At 43.1% G+C, this 21,152-nt stretch overlaps 2 protein-coding genes across 19 annotated transcripts in view; one reads left to right on the top strand and one right to left on the bottom strand.

Annotated features, from left to right (window-relative positions):
* Window positions 1-21,152, top strand: part of LOC144576540 (putative uncharacterized protein C6orf52) — a 132,121-nt gene that overhangs the window by 8,758 nt on the left and 102,211 nt on the right. For 9 of the 18 annotated variants that reach the window (XR_013533831.1, XR_013533822.1, XR_013533833.1 and 6 more), the window contains one exon: window positions 3,562-3,607. Coding sequence is in view for 2 of the 18 variants with exons in the window: in XM_078368457.1 (XP_078224583.1) it covers window positions 3,562-3,607 (46 nt within the window). In the remaining 16 variants the exon portion in view is untranslated. Of the gene's footprint in view, window positions 1-3,561; window positions 3,609-5,925; window positions 6,327-6,466; window positions 6,574-11,408; window positions 16,389-18,192; window positions 18,215-21,152 lie in introns of those variants that run through there. The other 9 variants (XR_013533825.1, XR_013533818.1, XR_013533830.1 and 6 more) reach the window with 7 other exon arrangements.
* LOC128931714 (uncharacterized) lies at window positions 10,006-12,070 on the bottom strand. The gene is made up of 2 exons (XM_054253763.2): window positions 10,518-12,070; window positions 10,006-10,084 (listed from the first exon to the last, which is right to left on the bottom strand). Exons 1-2 carry the CDS (start codon window positions 11,805-11,807, stop codon window positions 10,046-10,048), a joined length of 1,329 nt encoding a protein of 442 aa, XP_054109738.2. The 5' UTR covers window positions 11,808-12,070; the 3' UTR covers window positions 10,006-10,045.

Below are 21,152 nucleotides of genomic sequence, written 5' to 3'. Positions count from 1 at the left end.
ACTTTAAAAAGATGTTGTAATACTTTGAATTACTAAAGTGACATATTTCTCAAATCACACAAAGATGTATTGAAGTCAGGGAAAAGCTCCCCCCACACCCCTCCTCCTTCCCCACTCCCTTTCCACTTAGAAGAAAGTACTGCTGGAGTGGATGTCTTCTAGATCTTTCCCCTGTACTCTTGCTAAATCAGCACGGTTTGTCTTTCTGTTTTGGTGGTTAGGGGATGATTTAGGCAAGAGTGAACTATGTAGTACATACTGTTTTGCTCTTTGCTTGCTTCTGCATAAGGAGACCTTTCTTTAAAAGTTGCCCATTTATGGTCTGGGCAAAATGGCTCACACATATAGTCCTAGCTACTTGGGAGACTGAGGCGGGATGATCACTTGAGCCCGAGAGTTTGAGGCTGCAGTGAGCCATGATTGTGCCCTTGTACTCAAGCGTGAGCAACAGAGTGAGCTCATTTAGATACATTGTGATTTTTAGCTCATCCCTTATCTGACGTTTTAAATATTTTCCAGACTCTAACAAACTTACTTATCTTCAAGCATTTTTCTGAGTGTTGATTTTTTCCCAAGAATTTATTTCTGGATGTGGAAGGGCTGGATTAAAGGATGTAACATAAAAATGTTTAAATAGCAAATTACTTAAAGTCTGCAAGAATTTGTACTTTTCATTATTGTGGTGGGAGTTCTTGCTACTCTACATTCCTCTCTGTATATGATTGGGCAATCTGATAGGCCAGGGAGGCATTTATCTATTACCGAGGGCAAATACCTCTTGAAGTGTTTATTGGTATCTGTGTTCTGTGACTTTGATACCATCTTTCTAGTTTTTCTGTTGAGTTGTGTCCCTCTTGCTTGACTGCATAAGATATTCACAGGTTAGAGAAATTAACAATTTTTGCTCTAAATGTTACGGATGTCCCCCACCCTAGCTTTTCTCCTAATATGCATAGTGACACCATTTGTGTGATGATCTTTGCCTTAAAACCAAAGTTGAATTTCACATCTAGACCCTTGACTTTTAAAACTTACATTTGCTTTATATTATGATATTTTACTGCCCAAAGTTTCATTTTCAATTTTTCTCAGGTCTGTTTTAGGTGTGCCTCTTGTATAAAATATGTTAGATTTCTTGTCATTTTTCCCCCCTTTTGGCCCAGTACAAGTTTTTCCCTTTTAACAGATGTTTGATATTGAAGGACTTAAAAAAATATATTTCACCACATTGCCTGAGGTTTTGTCACTTTTTTTTTTCTTTCGCCTCTTCCCTTTTTGTTCTTTTTTGGGAGATGGTCTGTTTTCGGTGGTTACCCTTCTATCTTTAAATGGAGAAGTATAAGAATGAGTATATTACCAACTTCAGAAGTGAAAGTATTTGTTGATTTTTCATCACTCATGAGAAAATTGAGAAATGAACATCCTTTTTTTCTCACCTGGCTACCCCTTCTCTCCATTCCTCTGTCCATTTTTGTGGGCACATCCTGAGATTTTTATCTCGCCCTCCAGCCAAATTATTACTGTAACATGCATTTTTTTGTACAAGAATTATATAAATACATTTTGTGGTTGTGGTGACCCCACTGTGCCTTCTGCCTGCCATCCTTCTGGGTGTTCCCTGTTGGGAAGCTGCTGAGCAAAACTAAAGACGGGAAGGCTCTGTGGTAGCGCTCTTTCACTCACCCATCCCCATTTTGTTCTTCTCTAATAAAGTGTGTCCTCGCTGAGATGTCCTACCTTTATTCCCTGCTTTCCCCAATGTGCTGTGCCTCTGTCCATAACCTTTATCTCCCCAAGTTAACGGGTTACCCCTCTGCAGCCCTCTTCTTTACATTTTGGCATTGTGGAGGTGGGTGTCTCCAACATGATTCTCAGGTCTTTGTGGCCCATCAGCACACTTTCCCAAACTATCTCTAGCTGAGGAAAGACTTATAAACGTGCTTTTCTTCTTTTTTTTTTTTGAGACGGAGTTTCGCTCTTGTTACCTAGGCTGGAGTGCAATGGCGCGATCTCGGCTCACCGCAACCTCCGCGTCCTGGGTTCAGGCAATTCTCCTGCCTCAGCCTCCTGAGTAGCTGGGATTACAGGCACGCACCACCATTCCCAGCTAATTTTTTATATTTTTAGTAGAGCTGGGGTTTCACCATGTTGACCAGGATGGTCTCGATCTCTTGACCTCGAGATCCACCCACCTCGGCCTCCCAAAGTGCTGGGATTACAGGCTTGAGCCACCTCGCCCAGCCTATAAACGTGCTTCTTTTTAAAGGCAGTCAGCTGCATACACAGTGCCAGTGACCCTCAGACCAGAAAGATTTGGACACTGTCTCCAAATAGTTGCTGCTTCCCTCACCCTGGTTATTTAGCATCCACATTTGCCAGAACGCATATTGAAAGGAGGAAAATGTGAGGTTACTTAGTCTTGCATTATGGGAAAGGACTTGTGGAGGCATGGATTCTGGGTGTCTTAGCCATTTCTTTCTTTCCCTTTCATAGAATTAGTTTTTAGAGATGATGTCTTACTCTTTTGCCCAGGCTGGAATGCAGTGGTACTATCATAACTCACTGCAGCCTTATCTCCTGGGTCTCCTGCCCCAGCCTTCCAAGTAGCTGAGACTATGGGCTGCATGCCACCGTGGCTGGTGTCTTAGCCATATCTAAATACAAAAACGACACAGATTGTCTTTTGAAATTTATGGTAACCTATTTTCCAAACCTGTACATATTTCAGAGTGAAGGGGAGACATACTTTCAGATAGACCGAAAAGGAAAGATAGTGGATCTTTGACTCTCAGTACCTTCTCATTCTTATTAGCAAGGGAAGCTTAATTAAGTGCCAGGAGCTAGATCAGCCCTTCTTTGATAGAGTGATTCCTTGGAATAGCTAGCCATACTTAAAAAGACAGGTTCCCAGCAAGTCTATAGCGGAATCGTAAAAATGTATGCTGCCCCAGTAGATCCAACAGAGTCTGGGTTAACCAACCAAGATTTACTTTGCGAGTGCCTCTGCAGTTCACTTTTCTCATTTTGTAAGAATATGATTGGTTTGCTTTGCTGTAGCCTCTCATTTTCTTGAGCACCTAATATCCGGGTTCTTAGCTGAGCCATGGGTTTTGGGGATATGATTAGAGGGCCATGAGGAAAATGTGCTTATGGAGACTGTATAGATTGTATTCTGGAAGGAGGAGCGGAACTCCAGGTAGAGTCAGGCATGAGTACAGAAAATAAGGAGCCTGATACCAGGGACCCTGGTGTCTGGTTCCTAGCTCAGGCTCTAGGATGCTAGTTAGGTCCCAGAAATTCCAAAGGCCAGAGGCCCCTGTTAGGCTTGCTGCTCTTTTGTAATAATTCTTCTGTGACTCAGTTTACCTCTTTCATAATTGTACCATGTCACCTAAAGATTCTTTCCATCAAATTCAGAATCTGATTTTAAGCAATTAATTTTCAATATTATTTTTATTTTAGATAGTATTTTTAGAAGCTAGAGTTTTTCCCAATAAAGTATATATTGATATTTAACCTTTAAGTAAAATTATTTTCTCATGAGATCCTTTTTTGTTGCAGGAAACCACAGCTTTAGCTGAAAACCAAGATGAAGACCCACTAGAAGGTAACATAAACCTTGTGCTCAAGTGGTTGAAAACAAAACCCCATTTCCTGGTTTCTCCATTCACTCTGCTTGCTGGAAACTGGGAGGTTGAACTGGAAAATTCCCATGTAGGTTGCCTAAGCCATGTTCTTCAGTAATTTCTCCTGTTTTTGGAAACTGGTTCTATGGGAACAACTTTAGCCAAACTACTTCTTTGGGCCCTTCTGAAGGACTGAGAAAGGGGGATGTTCCCAAACAGGAAGAAGATAATACGTTGCTTTTAAGCACCGTTTCCTCTGTAAGTTTAGACTTTGAGGTAAATTATGCTTTAATTCTGATTTTCAAGGGAGAAGAGCACCGAGGCAATTGCTGTGGCCTCAGGGTTATTAGTTCCTGGGGTACTTGTCAGGACAGCTTCTTAGTATCAGGCTGGTGGTGCTTCCTGTAGTTCTGAATTTGTTCTGAAAAGAACAAAGTTTGTCTGCCTGGAGACAAACACTCTGAATGTGTCTTATTTGAGGAAGGGAAGAAAATGTTTTGCCACTTTTAAGTAATAAGAAAGAAAAATAGAGGAGAAATTTGGAGAACGCTATTGTCTTTTTCTTATCACATGCCTGTCTTATCACATGTTCTTTTTTTCTCTCTCTTGATCAAACCCCTTCCCCTACCAGACAAACCCACCCACTGTCTTTGTGACTTTATCAAAGAAGGGAGCATGTTGTTATTAGTCTTTGTAGCCCCTGTGACTAATTCAGAGTTCACATATTGGTAGGTGCTCGGTGTTTAAATTAAATCAAATTGATGTTGAAATCTTTAGATACTGGTGAGCAGTTCTAGTTTTTAGTACTTTGATTTGAGCATGACTAAAGGGTGCTTATTTCAGCTTGCTGGGATTTCTTTCAGGTTAAGTGTGAATCTCTCTTCCTGTCTTTATCAGTTATGCAGTTTATTTATTTATTATTATTATTATTTTTTGAGACGGAGTTTCGCTCTTGTTACCCAGGCTGGAGTGCAATGGCGCGATCTCGGCTCACCGCAACCTCCGCCTCCTGGGTTCAGGCAATTCTCTTCCCTCAGCCTCCTGAGTAGCTGGGACTACAGGCACGCGCCACCGTGCCCAGCTAATTGTTTGTATTTTTAGTAGAGACGGGGTTTCACTGTGTTGACCAGGATGATCTTGATCTCTTGACCTCCCGATCCAGCGGCCTCGGCCTCCCAAAGTGCTGGGATTACAGGCGTGAGCCACTGTGCCCGGCCACAATTTATTAAAATTGATGCAGGATTTCTTGCTCCTTAGTTCAGCTAAACCTCTAGGTTCTTGTCTTATGACCAGGAAAAATTAGGCATGCGGACACATTGAAGGGTGAGGAGGAGGGAATTTATTAAGTGAAAGGAAAGCTCTCAAGAAAAAGAGGGATCCTGAATGCAGGTTTCTACCTCACAAATTGAATACCAGGCCACTACACACAAGTTGAAAAGGCCAGGCTCCTCCCCTGCATAAGGCATGAATTCCTGGTGGTTCCACCCCATTCTTCCAGTGTGCATGTGGGCCCTTAGTCTGAGCCACTCCACATTGATTTATTTCCCTTACTGTGCATGTGTTAAGGGACGGAATTTTTCACCATGGGCATGTTTAGGCAAATCCCCTGTGCACAATGACTTGGGCAGGTTGGAGGTTCTCCATGGACCCTTCCCTATTTGCCTAGGCATTCGGGTGTTTTCTGCCTCTATGAGAATAATGGAGGTAAAAGTTTTCTTTTAGGATACAGACTGCCAGGGGATTCAGATCCCACCTACTAGCTCTGTAGTTTTAGACAAATTAATCTCTAGTGTGTCTGCTTCACTTTTGTAAAGTGGGGACATTGATACCTATCTCATAGGAAGTGTGGGCATGCTGGGTGTAAAGTACTTTTAGGTGGTTTAACAGCTTCTGTCATATGATAACCACTCATGTGTTGGCTGGTCATAAATTGGGCACAGTACTGGTCAGTATAAATGTGAACTTTTTAATTAGGTCTTGGTAAATCTGTTTAAATCTGTTGGCATTTCTCAATGTGACATATGCTCTTGGTGGCAGGATATAGCTCAGAAGCTTGAGGCAGGAGGGAGACATGTTACCGCAGATAATCCTTCGGGGATCAATGAGTGGTGTTAATAATAGCAGTGTGGGAATTTACTTATGCTCTTTTCCTGGGTTTTTATGTAATTGATAGGAGATGGCTCCTAAATTCTTTCTAGGGGCAAGAATAATTTTATAACACATTATTATCTGAACAAATGAAATCAACTTATGGCAAATATTTTTTCATAATTGAAAAATAAAGTGTAAGTTCTTTTAGGCTGACTGTTGGAGCCATGGTGCACACATACACCTCTGGAGGGCCTTCTGGAATTAGAAAAGGTGAAGGAATTTGAAGACCATGAAAAGTGTAAGGCAATCAACCCTTTTGGTGCCTAACTAACCTGAGACATTCTTCTATTGTTTCTGATTCCGGCCTTAATTGACAAGGTCATTGGACTTTGTAACCACTCTTGGTCAGCTTTGTACCCACTTTGGTCAACTTTGTGACTCCAGACCCTACGACCCCCTCCCAGCTTGCAAAAGACCACTCTAAACTGTAACTTCTGTAACTTTCCACTGCCTACTGCAAACATATAAAACTAGCTTCTGTCCCACTGCCCTCCACTGACTCAGCCTGCCCGCACCCGGGTGAATAAACAGCCATGTTGCTCACACAAAGCCTATTTGAGTGGTCTTTTCATTCAGAGCATGCGTTTTAACATAAAGTATGTTTTAAATAAGGCATCCTGATCAGGATGTAAAATAGGTACAGTGCTCCTGAGCATGTGCTTGAACTTTGTGGATCCGTTTATTTGCAGATTTTTTTCCAAGAAATATATTGGAAATGTTTTTTGAGATTTGCAATCATTTGAAAAAACTCAATGAACACAGCCTAGAAATATTGGAAACATTAAGAAATTGTAAGGTATGTCATGAATTCAGAAAATATATGTAGATACTAGTCTGTTTTATAATTTACCACCATAAAATATACACAAATTTATTATAAAAAGTTAAAATTCATCAAAACTTGTGCATACACTTATAGGCTGCATATGATGCCATTTGTAGTCGAGAGAAATATATAAACAAATGTAAAAATGCAGTATTAAATAACTGCATAAAATTAACTGTAGTAACGCCATACTACTGCAATAATTTCATAGCCATTTCCTGTTGCTATCGCCGTGAGCTTAAGTGTTGCAAGTATTCTCTTAAAATGCGTTATGCAGCATTTTGGGAGGCCAAGGTTTGTGTATCACTTGAGGCCAGGAGTTTGAAAGCAGCGTGGCCAAAATGGTGAAACCCCATCTCCTCTAAAAATACAAAAATTACCTGGGCATGGTGGCACATACCTGTAATCCCAGCTACTTGGGACACATAGCTTAAACCCAGGAGGCAGAGGTTGCAGTGATCGAGATAAAGCCCCTGCACTCTAGCCTGGGTGACAGAGCGAGACTTCATCTAAAAATAATAGTAATAATAAAATATGAAGTGTGATGCTAATCATTTCCCCGTGAGCAGTTCCTCTCCCTGGTCAATTTTTTATCACACTAAAAGGTGATCTCTTGAAGTTCTTGTGTATTTTCATCATGTTTAGTGCAATACCGTAAACCCTTCATAACCCAATGGAATGCATATGAAATATCACTAGTGATGCTGGATGTGCTCCCAAAAAGCAGAGGGAAGTCATGTCATTACAAGGAAAAGTTGAATTGCTTGATCTGTACCATAGACTGAGGTCTGCACTGCAGCCATCACCCTTTCTACAGATGATTCATCTTGTAAACAGACCAACCCAAACTTGTATTATTGATAAATACAGCGTAGTACTGTAAATGTATCTTCTCTTCCTTATGATTTTCTTAATAACATTTTCTCTTCTCTGGCTTACTTTGTTGTAAGAATACAGTATACAACGCATGTAACATACAAGTACTTGTCAATTGACTGTTTATGTCATCAGTAAGGCTTCCAGTCAACAGTAGGCTACTAGTAGTTACGTTTTTGAGTTGCTGGAGGGAGGCCAGGGAGGCAGCTGACGCTTCGATAGCCACACAAAGCTTGTCCTCTAGTTGAGTGGCTGGGGTGACACTGTAGCCTAGGGCGCCGTTACCCAGCTCAGCTGCCACCAGAGAGGATGCTAGAGAGAGACCAGCGACCTTTGGGAGGAAGACTGCTCATCTGTCTCGGTGATTAGGGGAGGGTGGAAGGAGGGATAGAAGTTCGGCCTGTCCATATACCTCTAACTGCAGGACCAAGGTGACAGGCACACAAGGGAAAGGGAAGGAGGCATTAATAACTTTAGTTAAGGTTCCATTACACCAGAAATATCCTCTTGGTGCTGTGTAGAGGGAGGATTTTACCTTTACTGTGGTGTTATAGCTGGGACTGGAGCTGCTGGCTGTCTCATGGCAGAGAGAGAAATTTTGAGGGTGTACTTGGAACAAGGGGATATCTATTAAGATGGTGCCGGGTCCCATAGATGATTGTAACAGATTAAACCCGGACCTGAGGGGAACTGCAGCTAAGGGGGGGTTGCTGAGAGAGGCACATAAAAAGCAGTTGGTGATATTCATATCTTTAGTTAAATTTAACATGTTGGCTCCCTGCTGTACTAGAGTCAACCAAGAGAAAGACTGAGAGGTGTTATCTGAGGGTTTGAATTGGTTAGTTAGGATGGCTTCATTTTACAGGATTGTATGGCTTACAGAACTGAGCTGTTCTATTGCTTCAGAGACAATGCAGGTATAGGACCGAAATATTAGCCATGTTCCCTGAGGGTGGCTCCAGGTATAGTCTTCACAGGCTTTACCAGACACTCCTATATCCTAACGGCTGTGCCGGGGTCTCAGATGCTGAGGGCTAAGGAACCATTGCTGAAGTGAGCGAGCATGCGGTTGGGACAGCTTGGAGGCTGTGGCTTGTGAATAACACAAGAGCTGTATGGGCACCCCCCCATAGTTTGTGTTCCACCAATGACAGTAGTCCTTGGTTTGGTCATATAAAAAACACAGCCCATGCCAAAAGTGAAACCCATGATTGCCACCGAGTATGGTGCTTTTACCATGTGGGATGAAAATGGAGACAGTAGACTGACAGCTGCCTGTTTGGCAGTTTGCCTGTGCAAGATTATGGGTCCTGGTGGTGGGGCCCTCAGTCCAGGATTCCTGGGTTGCCAGGATCCTGCTTTGAGCTCTTGGAGGAGAATGCTGTTACCTGGCTGGAGAGGTGCTGCTGGGTGGGGGGTCCTCTGGTCCCAGAACCACAGGGAGAGTGCAGTCCGTATGCTCCCTGAGTACTTGGTGCAGGAGAGAGAGAAACGAAAGGTAGGAGGCCAGTGGCGGCGGTCGCGCAGGGAGATTATGGGAAACCAGGAAAGGCCAGCCGTAGAGCAATTCGAAGGGGCTCAGGCCCGTTGGCTCCCGTGGGGTGGCCCGGATATGGGCCAGGGCAAGAGGTAGGAGTGTGGGCCAAGAGAGTTTTACCTCAATAGCAAGTTTGGCCAAATGGTCTTTGAGGATGCCGTTTGCCTGTTCAACTTTACCCGATGACTGAGGATGGTAAGGGATGTGTAGTATCTAGATGTTGAGGGACTCGGCACCGAGCTGGACTACTTGGGCAGTAAATGCTGGACCATTGTCCAACTGGATGGTGGCAGGTAGGCCGAAGCGAGGGAGATTTCTTGTGTAAGAAATATCCCTAGCAAATAATTGCCACTGTGAAGGCTAATACCATAGTCTTTGGTTACTTAAAATCTAAAGTCTTGTTATCTTTAGGCTTAAAAGAAATTTGTACTTGTAGTTTTGGGAGCAGATTCCCCCCCCCAACAAAGGAACAGGGCAGCTGGGAAGATATAAAGAACTTGTGCCACACCTCTTGCCTTCCAGTGACATATTTTGATTGGCAAAAGGGTTTGTTTTTGTTCATTTTTACCTGATACTCCTATAGCCACAATAGTAGTAGTGTGAGACAGTGGGCCACCAGTTTGTATCACATCCCACCACTAGGTATTGCACGGGGGTAAACCGCATGATCTTTATAGACCGTTCTCCAGTCTGGACCAGGTTTAGACTCTGGTTTAGCTATATCTTTTTCTTGCTCTCTTCCACGTCCTCCTCCATCCTTTCATAAACCCCGCTTTTCTTTAAATTAAGGCAGGTGCTAGTAAATCTGCCTTTTCTTTTGCCTCCAGCCTTGCCCTTCTCTTAGCCCTGGTCCTGTGCAGGGAGGGCACAAAGCAGCAGAGTGTCTGCAACCCACGTGCCACCTTTCCAATGCTACTACAAAATTTGCAAGAAGCAAGAAATGGTCATTTATCAGAATGACAAATTTATTTTTATTTTTTTTATATAAAGTGCCGCAGGCTCCAACGTTGCTCCTGGGCATCTCAGGTTTCAGTGTTCCTGGACCTCAGGGCCTTCGTCCTCTCCAATCTAAATGCAGAGACATTTGACATGAACATGTTTTGCAAAATGCAATGCGTTCTTATTGACTCTGGTCACCCTGCTGTGCACTGGAGTCAAAACCTCTTCCTCCTGTCTAGACTTTGGTCCTTTGACCAATACCCCCCCATTCCCTCCCTCTGCCACTCTCTGGCCCCGGATCACCATCCATCTACTGGCTACTTCAATGGGGTCAACTTGTTTAGATCAACACTTGCGGGGCATCACATGGAATTGGTCTCTCTGAGGTGGTGGAGATGCTGAGTAGTGGGATTTCCTCATTCCACGGTGCACATATCTATCTAATCCTCACACTGCACCCCATGAATGTACAAGCATGATTTGCCAATTAAAACAATACTACTAAAGACAGAATAAATATAGTAAAATGCAAGAAGTGCGGCTTCACCACCCACCTACTTACTTTTTCTCTTGGGTGGGCCCTCTTACTCTGCCTCTTGGGTGGACAGAGGCAGCAACAGCATCTCCTTATTATGGCAATGCACCTTCGGGCAGCCCTGCGGCAGCTCCAGCCTCTTGTTGGCTGGGCCAACACAGCCTCGGGCTGCCCAGCTTGGAGGACGCTGCCTTCGTGTCCTGGTTGTTGAGCCACGGTGCTCTGGGTGGTGATCTGGGTGGAGGCGGCCGTGAGGTTATGCGGGAGGGCTGGTTGAGCCAAAGTTTCTAAATTTTCACTGCCGGTGGAGCACTTGGTGGAGGCTGCAGACACGAGGTCACGCTGGGGGGCTTGCTCTGCCAAGGTTTCTAAAGCACCACCACCGCCTATGACACTTACAATGGAGGAGGCCACACGGTCACACTGGAGGGCTTGCCGTGCCAAGTTTTCTAAATCTCCACAAGTGCGCTCGATGGTCAGGGAGGCCGTGGGGGCATGCTGGGGGTCTGACTTCCTGTGAAGGCCGTTGTTCACCCATGATTCCCCCATGACTTTGTCTGCTGTCGGCCGCTCATTGGGATCAGGCGTTAAAAGGTTTTTAATTAGTCTTTTAAGGTTTTCAGAAAAATAGTGCGGGCTAGCATACTGGCAAGATAGAATTAGGCGTTTCAGTTGTGTACGACTCACTGCGAAGAAGGGCAGGTTGTTGGACACCATCTGGAACAGCGTGACGCCTAGGCTCCATATGTCCATGGCGGGGCATTCATAGCCCTGGGCCCCGAAGAGTTCTGGGGCCATGTAGGCCAGGGTCCCATGAGCTATTGTCAGCCTCTGCCCCTCATGGTAACTCGTGGCCGATCCAAAATCCGCAATTTTAATGTTTCCTTTAACATCTAACAGCATGTTGTCTGGTTTTAGGTCTCGGTGAGCAATGCTGCGGCGGTGGAGGTACCTGACGGCGGACAGCATTTGTTGGAACATGCCTCGGGCCTCCTCCTCCTCCACGATATTTCGTTCAATCCAGTTAGACAGGCTTCCTCCTGCGGCGTATTCTAGAACGAAATGGCACGCCTCTCTGCTGTTAATCATTTGGTAAAGGTTAATGATGTTGCCGTGGCGGACCGACTGTAAAACAGTCATCTCTCTGTGGCTAGAGAGGAAGCCGGTTCTGTCGATTGTTTTCACCGCCACCCGGGTGCCAGTCATTAAGTGGCGGGCCAGCGTGACCTCCCCAAAGGCACCACGGCCTATAAAGTTTAGTATTTGATAATAAGGTGGCCGCAGGGCAGGTGAGGTGGAGGCCAAGCCCTGCCTCATGGTGCCTACTTTGTCTACACTAACTATATACAAGTAACTACTCTAACTCTATGGACTACGCTAAAATATTAACAATACTAATTATCCCAAAGAACACTAAAATGCTAAGAAACAGTACCAACTATATTAACTATACTAACTAAAAAACACACCAACGCCCCTCCCACAAAAACTCCCCCCACCCCGCCAAACAACTCGTAATAATCGCTAAGCTGGTCTGAGTCCACAGGTCACCAAAAAAGCTTCCAGGGATTTCTCAGACCAAAAACCATGACCCAGCCAGGGCCTTATATAGGCCTGTGTGTTATGACATCACAAAGGCTTTTCATGAGCTCAGAGCAGAGCAGGGGCCAATCATGGCTGGCGATCTTTCACAGAGGTTTTCTCTCTTTTGGTCCCCAAAACATCTTCCTCTTTTAAAAAGTAAGTGCTTTTGTCTAGATGGGTTATAGAGGTTGATATTTCGTTTCCCAGCTATTTAAACTGGTACAACACTTCAACAGCATTTTCATTTGTAGTTTCTTTTTCTATATTTATTGTACTCTTAAGTTCTGGGGTACATGTGTAGATTGTGCAGGTTTGTTACATAGGTTTAACGTGCCATGGTGGTTTTCAATCATTTGTAATTTCAAAATCTGAAATAGCTTTTGGATTTTGAAGATCTCCTAATGTCTACATGCAACATATTCAATTCCTTTTCTTTCATCTCTCAATGGTTGATCTCAACCATTGAGAAGGGAGAGAATATTTTCCTTTCCTTGTAGGGTTTTTCCTTCCTCATGTGGTTGAGATTATGTGATGGACAGAGAAGAAACAGACATACCCTACCCTCCATGAGCCCATAGCCTCTTCAGGAAGGCCCCCCCAGACATGAAGCTCCTTCAGCGTGAGAAGCACCAGGTGAAGTGGGGGCCAAAGAGTGGCCTGGGCCTCAGGTCAGTGCTGGTGAGGGAAGAAGTGGGGCTTTCTGGAGGCCAGTGTGCTGAGCCCTGCGGTGTGAGGAGGGGTCGCCTAAGTGAGTAGAGACAAGGGCAGGAGGGTAGCCTCTGCAAAGGCCCAGGATGACTGAGGGTGGCTCTCTGGAGGGATGCGCTAGTCTGAACGAGTGACAGGGGCCAGGTTGGGAGGAATTGAGTCCCGCTGCTCACAGCACCCCCCCAGCCATTCTACATCTCTGCAGCTATCTCACCACCTTCCCTACTTCATTGATCTCCATTGCACTTAGCAACATTTGACATTTGCATATTTCTTTGTCAGACTCTTGCATATAAACTTCATGAAAGCAAGTGTTTTACATGTTTTATTTACAGTGGTATCCACAGTACCTAGGACAATGGATAGATACATAGAGAACACTCGACTAATATTTCTAATATTTCAATGAATAAATGAATGTTTGAATGAGAAGAAAACTCAGTATCAGAGTGAAACAAACAAGAAATTACTAAAGTGCATTGGTTAGAGCTTTCTGGGGGAAATTTCCTCATTCCTGGGACCTGGCGTGTGCACGTACACACAGCCAAGTAAATGCTATGGTGAAATTAGACTTTCTTTCTTACGTCTTCAGGCTGTCTCATAAAGTATTTGAGACTCTAGGCCTTTAGCAATAAACTTGCTGATGCAGCTGAGTTTTAATATGGCAGAATGGATTTGGGCACTATTGTTATGCTTGAAATGTCATAATGCGGTTGGTTTCTAAAGGAGTAGTTGGTGACATGGTGAAATCACTGATTGCCCTGATATGATAAGGCCAGCAGCCCCTGTGATCTAGCCTTGTTGAGAAGGATAAGTATTCCACCCAGCTGTTTTCTTTAGGGAGCTGCCCTGGCTATCTCCCTATAAGAGCCTAAAGAAGCAGTATAAACAGCCACCATTGCACCAGCCAGGACTGCTCCTGGAAATGCCATCTCCCACTGGGCAATAAAGGACTCCACTTTTTCCAGGATCTGCCTGTGCCCAACCCTTATCTAGAACAGAAAGAAACCATAACCCATAATTTCCCCCGAGGATTCCAACACCTCCCCACTCACTCCCCTATGAGTCTCAGGAAGACAGGTTTGTTTTCTTTTGAGAGTCTGTGTCTCTTTGCAAAAGGTCTGTTTTCCCAAAAGAAAAGGAATTTGCTTCAGTTCTGCTTCTGGAACTAGAAAGCCAGGTCGTCACCAAACTAATGTACAAAGGAATAAAGTCACAGTTGCCATGACCTCAAACTAACGTCAACAAATACTTATTGGGTGTAGGACATTGTGCTAGCTGCCGTGAGGGAAGAAGAATGGATATCTGTTCAAAGATCTTAAAAGATACAGACTCATTTTCCATTAAAAATGAATTACTTGGCCAAGCACAGTGGTTCATGCCTGTAATCCCAGCACTTTGAGAGGCCGAGACAGGAAGATCCCTTGAGCCCAGTTCAAGACCAGCCTGGGCAACATGGTGAAACCCCATCTTTGCAAAAAATACAAAATTTAGCCAGACTTGGTGACTTGTGCCTGTGGTCCCAGCTACTTCAGATGCTGGGATGGATGGATCACTTGATCCAGGGAGCTAGAGGTTGTAGTGAGCTGAGATTGTGCCACTGCACTCTATCCTGGATGACAGAACAAGGCCCTATCTCAAAAAACAAAATATACTAAGCACTGAGCTCTGCGAGGTCATCAATATCATCAAGAGACTTAGCTTTGTATAAGCTCCATTCTGAGAACCTGGGAGGGTTGAGTCTGTGCCAATATCCTGCTGTGCTGCAGGATGGAGCCAAGCCTTGACCTTTTGGGTCACCACCAGAATAAAGCTGCAGATAGAAAATGTGGGGGGAGAGTGGAAGAAGGAATCTCAGAGGGGAAGAAAGGACCTCCAGCTTCAATTTGAGACAATTTTACAAGAAACGTAATGGAGGCTATGCACCACATTCAGGTGTATTCCAGATCAGGGGTTGGCAAACCGTGACCCACCCCAGCTTTTGTATGTACCGTTTGATGGGAAGACAGCCACAATTTGTTTTTTTCTTGTTATCTATGATGCTTTTGTGCTTCAGAAGGAGAGCTGAGCAGTTATGATACATACCGTATGGCCCAAAAGTTAAAACTATTTACTATCTGGTCCTTTACAGAAAAAGTTTACCAACCTTTGGTTTCGAACATGAACAAGAGTTCTGCCAGTGTGTGTGATGTGTACTTTTGATCAGACGAGTAAGGTTACTCTAGGGATTTCCAGCTGTTTCCTTCCTACCTATTCCCCCTCGTTGAAATTGCCTGTAATTCCCCCAGCTCCACTGTCCTGTTACATTAGGCCGAGAGATGGAAGGCTGTGTGCACTTGGAGCTACACACATCTGTGCAGTGGGTTACATAAAGGGGAGTTAACACCAGCTTCCTTTTTTAAGACAGGGTCTTGCTCTGTCACTCAGGCTGCAGTGCAATGGCATAATCATGGCTCATTGTAGCCTCAAACTCCTGGGATCAAGCAATCCTCCCACCTCAATCTCCCGAGTAGCTAGGACTATAGGCATGCACCACCATACTAGGATAATTTTTTAATTTTTTTGTAGAGACAAGGTCTCACTGTGTTGTTCAGGCTGGTCTGGAACTCCTGAGCTCAAACAATCCTTCTGCCTTGGCCTCCCAAGGTGCAGGTATACAGGTATGGGCCACTGTGCCTGGCCAACACCAGCTTCTTTAGAAATGAAAGACCATGTGAATACATTTTAAGAAAAGCAGTTTCCTGTATTCTTCTGTAAACATTGAGAATTTATTTTATTTTTCCTCCAATGGCCTATGTGGATGATCAATAATCACAGTAATTTTCATAACATTGTATGGTTTGGCATGACATAAGTAAAAATAAACCCAGAAGCCATCATTCTCAGCAAACTAACACAGGCACAGAAAACCAAACACCGTATGTTCTCACTTAGAAGTGGAAGTTGAACGAAGAGAACACTTGGACACAGAGAGGGGACCAACACACACCAGGGCCTGTCAGAGGTAGGGGGCGAGGGGAGGGAGAGCATTGAAACAAATAGTATTGTAACCGAGGTTTAAAACCTAGATGATGGGTTGACAGGTACACCAAGCCACCACGGCACACATGTATCTATGTAACAAACCTACACATTCTGCACTTGTATTCCGGAACTTAAAATAAAAATAGCTAACATTTATTGAGCTCTTACTAAATGCCAGTCCCCATTCTAAGAGTTTTATGTGAGCTGTCCTATTGCATCCTCATTATTGCTGCAAGAGATAAGGACTCTCATCACCGTCATTTTACAGACGAGCAAACTGGGGAGGAGAGGGGTTAAGTAATTTGCCCATGGTCAGACACACAGTAAGTAGAGAAGCAGGGTTTCAAACCACTCCTGCGCCATGACCTTGGCCACTACATTCTGTACCGCTTGCCTCAAGAAATGTGAAAATAAACAACTAAAAAATCTAATTGCGAAATAAATTCTCATCAGACATTCAACATTTAAGTATTTGTCAAGTGGTAACACCAAATGCTAATATGGAAGGACAATGTTTATTTTTATCTACACTGATCTATGATTTTTCAGATAAATATCTTGAAACTAAATTTTTAAAACCTGTAACTTTTAGTAATTTGTATTCTCTTCTGGGTCTTTATTGGACTTTGATTTCTTTCTTTTTTATTGGGAAGCATTTCTAATCATTCTTATAAAACTCAGCTATATAAGATTATCATAAACTAGTGATTTTCTTCTCATTACATCTGAAATGCAGACAGTGAGAAAAAGCAAGACAACTACAATCTTTTTTTTTTATATTTTATTTAACTATATTTGCCAAGATACTTGCAAAGCCTGTGGAGGTCTAGGAACAGCATCTCCAGTCAACAATGTTTCTTTTCTTGCACTTCAATCTCTCATGATTGATCAGGGGCCTCCAAGTAGCAAGTTCTTCTTTGTTTGGGGAAGGGATCAGTGAACAATGTAACTCGTTCCTTACATTTTAGTTAACAACTTTGAAAGAAAAGGTTTTTAAAATTCAATGAAACTTCTAAAGAATAAGTGACTCTGCTTCTGTCCCCATGTTCTCCTCTAAAGAATCACACCTGAAAGTTTCCAATGATTCCACCAGCGAATTTCCCTCCCGTTCTAATTAACATTGTAGTGTGGAGGTCTTATACGCTGGAGACTTTTATATTTCTGTTTGATGTTACAACAAATAGAATTTGAAAAATATATATATATTTTTTTGAGACGGAGTCTTGCTCTGTCACCAGGCTGGAGCACAGTGGCGCAGTCTTGGCTCACTGCAACCTCCGCTTCCTGGGTTCAAGCAATTCTTCTGCCTCCGCCTCTCAAGTAGAGGGGACTACAGGCAGGTGCCAAATGCCTGACTACTTTTTGTATTTTTAGTAGAGCTAGGGCTTCTCCATGTTGACCAGGCTGGTCTTGAACTCAGGTGATCCATCTGCTTTGGCCTTCCAAAGTGCTGGGATTACAGGCATGAGCCACTTTGCCCAGCCAGATTCAATGCACTCTCTATTAAAATACCACTGGCATTCTTCATGCAAATAGCAAAAATGACCGGGTGCATGGTGGCTCATGTCTGTAATCCCAGCACTCTGGGAGGCCGAGGTGGATGGATCACTTTAGGTCAGGGGTTCAAGAGCAGCCTGGCCAACATGGTGAAACCCTGTCTCTACTAAAAATACAGAAATTAGCCAGGCATGATGGCATGCGTGCTTGTAGTCCCAGCTACTTGGGAGACTGAGGTGGGAGAATCGCTTGAACCCAGGAGGTAGAGATTGCAGTGAGCTGAGATTGTGCCACTGCACTCCAGCCTGGGAAACAGGGTGAGACTCCAGTCCCCCCGCCACCAACCTTTTGTCAAAGAAAAAAGAGAAAGATGTTGTTCAGCATGGTGACTATAATTAATGAAGAAATATTATATTGAAAAATACAGACTAGTTCGAAGGTAGTGAGTTACCGCAACTGGTTGTTGAGTCAATTGTGGATTGAACTTTTTGTTCTACTCTTTCCCTGCTTCTTACTGCTGCATTTGACTAGTTGTAAAGAGAAGGAAAAAGGAAAAATAAAGAAAAATACATAGAGGACATTCAGTGTTTCCACTACAAAAATGAAAAATAACTGTGAAGTAGTGCGTTTGATGATTCACCAATGAACGTATACTTGAAATGCTGTTTCAAAAAGCAAAAAAACAAAAAATGTTGCACATGATAAATAAGTATAGTTTTTTTCTGTCAGTTTGAAACATTTAGAAGTTAAAGAATAGATAATGTGAAACACAAAGCTATTTATGTAGGTAGTTTAAAATTGTTTAGTAGCCAAATTAAAGAACCAACTCAGGAGACTGATGAAATTAATAATGTTTCTTTCTTTCTTTCTTTTTTTTTTTTCTTTTGAGACGGAGTTTCACTCTTGTTACCCAGGCTGGAGTGCAATGGCACGATCTCGGCTCACCGCAACCTCCACCTCCTGGATTCAGGCAATTCTCCTGCCTCAGCCTCCTGAGTAGCTGGTATTACAGGCACACACCACCATGCCCAGCTAATTTTTTGTATTTTTAGTAGAGACGGGGTTTCACCATGTTGACCAGGATGGTCTTGACCTCTTGACCTAGTGAGATCTACCTGCCTCGGCCTCCCAAAGTGCTGGGATTACAGGCGTGAGCCACCATGCCTGGCCCAATAATGTTTCTTACTTAACCTAATATCTGTGATGGACTGAATTTGAGTTCTTTTCCCTTGCCAAATTCATATGTTGAAACCCTCACACCCAATGTGATAGTTTTAGGATGTGGGTCTTTAGAGAGGTGATTAGGATTAGGTGAGGTCATCAGGGTAGAGTCCTCATGAATGGAATTGGTAACCTTACAAGAGTCACAAGAGAGCTTGATTCCTCTCTCTGCCCTCTCCCATGTGAAGATATGACTTCTGGGCAGTGTGCAGCCCAGAAGAGGGTCCTCACCAGAACCCAACCATGCTGACATCTTGATCTTGGACTTCTGGCTTCTAAAACTGTGAGAAATAACTGTGTGTTGTTATAAACTACTCAGTCTCTGATATGTTGTTAGCAGCCCAATCTAAGACAATATCCAAGGTATTATTCCAACATGCAATCAATATAAAAATCACTTTCATTTTACATCAAGTCTTTGAAATACAGTGTATATTTTTTCTATATTTTTTCTTTTATGGCCGCCCCCTCACCTGCAGATTGTGGGGGATCCTTATTTTGAGGGCTATTCAGATTTTACCTTAAAGCAGATTTAAAAATGTTTTAAATTGTGGTGAAATATGCATAACATAAAATGTATCATCTTGACTTGTCAATGTATCACATTTGGTCTTAGCCAAAAGGCTGAGAAGCAATAGACTTTTAAATGTATCAGTGGTATTAAGTACATTCATAGTTTTGTGTAACCATCATTATTCATCTCCAGAACTCTTCATTTTATAACCTCAAACTCCGTATTCATGAATTAACAGTAACTCCTCACTCTCCCTTCTTTCTGGCAACCACCATTCTGCTTTCAATGTGGTGTGTATTTTATCCTTACATCACATCTTAGTCAAGGCTAGCAATGCTCAAACACTCAATAGCCACATGTGGCTAGTGTTGGACAGCATTGGTTTAAAAGATGCACAGGTTTAGGGAAGACATAATTAGTTTGTCCTGTATAGGCTTCTATTATAGTTTTGGTCAACATCACTGGAAGGGCGGAGATCATATCACCCAGGGTTTTGAGCTAACCACACCTCATCTGTTCTCTTGGCTGTGGGTTAAGTAGAGAGCATGCTCATAAGCACATGATTCTGACACCTCTCTCCCCACTAGGGGCATGCGGTCAGGGACCCTTTAGCAAACAACTGCCTGTAACAATGGTGAAGGAAAGGAACTGGGGGCAGAAGTGTATTAAGAAAATTTCAGAATGTTTTGGGGGGAAAAAAGGGAAACTTCTACTTTTATGATCAGATATCCTCAAGGGAAAGATGGTTCAGAAAGGTTGGGAAGCTCTAAAGTTTAAGAATCAGACAACACAGTCACAAGTGATTCCAGTGAAGAAAAATGAGAAGTAGCTCATGAAATTTATATGATGCCTAATGCTGATTTGACCATTTTGGTTCCAAAATGATAAATATAGAAGGGTACTGCATTAGTCTTCTGGGGCTACTATAGCAAAATACCACAGCATGGGTGGTTTAAACAGAAATTTATCTTCTTGCAGTTCTGGAGGATGGAAATCCAATATCCAGGCTAATTTGATTTCTGGTGAGGGCTCTCTTCTTGGCTTGCAGACAGTCAGCCTTCTTCCTGTTTCCACACTTGACCTCTTTTTGCATGCCTTGTAGGAGAGAATGTGAGCAAGTTCTCTGCTTTATCTTCTTTTAAAATTTATTTTTATATTTTGTGATGATGGGATCTCAGTATGTTGCCCAGGCTGATCTCAAATTCCAAGATGTAAGTGATCCGCTGGCCTTAGCTTCCCAAAGTATTGGGGTTACAGGTGTGAACTGCTGTGCTCAGCCTGCTCTCTTTTTATAGGGGCACTACTTCTATCATACCAGCAACCAACCCATATGACCTCATCTAACCTCCCGGTCCTCATCTCCAAATGCCTTCACATTGTGGGGTTTAGGCTTTTAACAGAAGAATTTTGTGGGGCCAAGATTTAGTCCCATTGCACTACAGATGAATAGTGTGAACTTATATGAGTGTTAGGAAGCAAATTATGATCCTCAAGGAACTGAGGCTTGGAAAAATTACAAAGGAAAACACAAAAGGCTTCTTCCATTACATTCAGTACAAGGAGAGGAAAAAGACAGGTTACATTAAAAAAAATTAATGACCTTGAAAGCCTTGGCAAGCTCTGGAAGCCTGGCAACTTGGGCTGAAAATCCAGGTCTAATACATTTGCTATAACATAATACCACCTCCTCATAATGTTCCATGTTTCAGAGATAGAAGGCCAAGTCATCCTGTGTTTCTGAATTAGTTGCTATGTAAAATTTATTCACTAACATGAATCTGTTAACTGAGCAGGTAAAGTAGCATGTTTATTTTTATAAACCCCTGTCCTCGGGGCCCTTGGCTTGGCTCACTGTTTAGCATTGTATCTACCTGGCTCATGCCAGGAACATGGCAGTGGTTCTTGACCTTCCTTTTCTTCTTTCCTCCTAAGTTGAATCCATCTCTTAAGCATCTCAAGTCTGTCCATTTTTCTTTTTCACCATCTCTTCTGTCGAGGTCAGATGCTCATTAAGTCTGTTGATTCTACTACTTTTTTAAATTTTTTATTTTTGATACAGAGTCTCACTTTGTCTCCAGGCTGGAGTGCAGTGGTGCAATCTCAGCTCACTGCAA

Source organism: Callithrix jacchus, chromosome 4 (genome assembly GCF_049354715.1).
Source record: "Callithrix jacchus isolate 240 chromosome 4, calJac240_pri, whole genome shotgun sequence".
Lineage (NCBI taxonomy): Eukaryota > Metazoa > Chordata > Mammalia > Primates > Cebidae > Callithrix > Callithrix jacchus.
The sequence above is the reverse complement of the archived record's forward strand: the minus strand, read 5'-3'. Positions and strand labels throughout refer to the sequence as shown.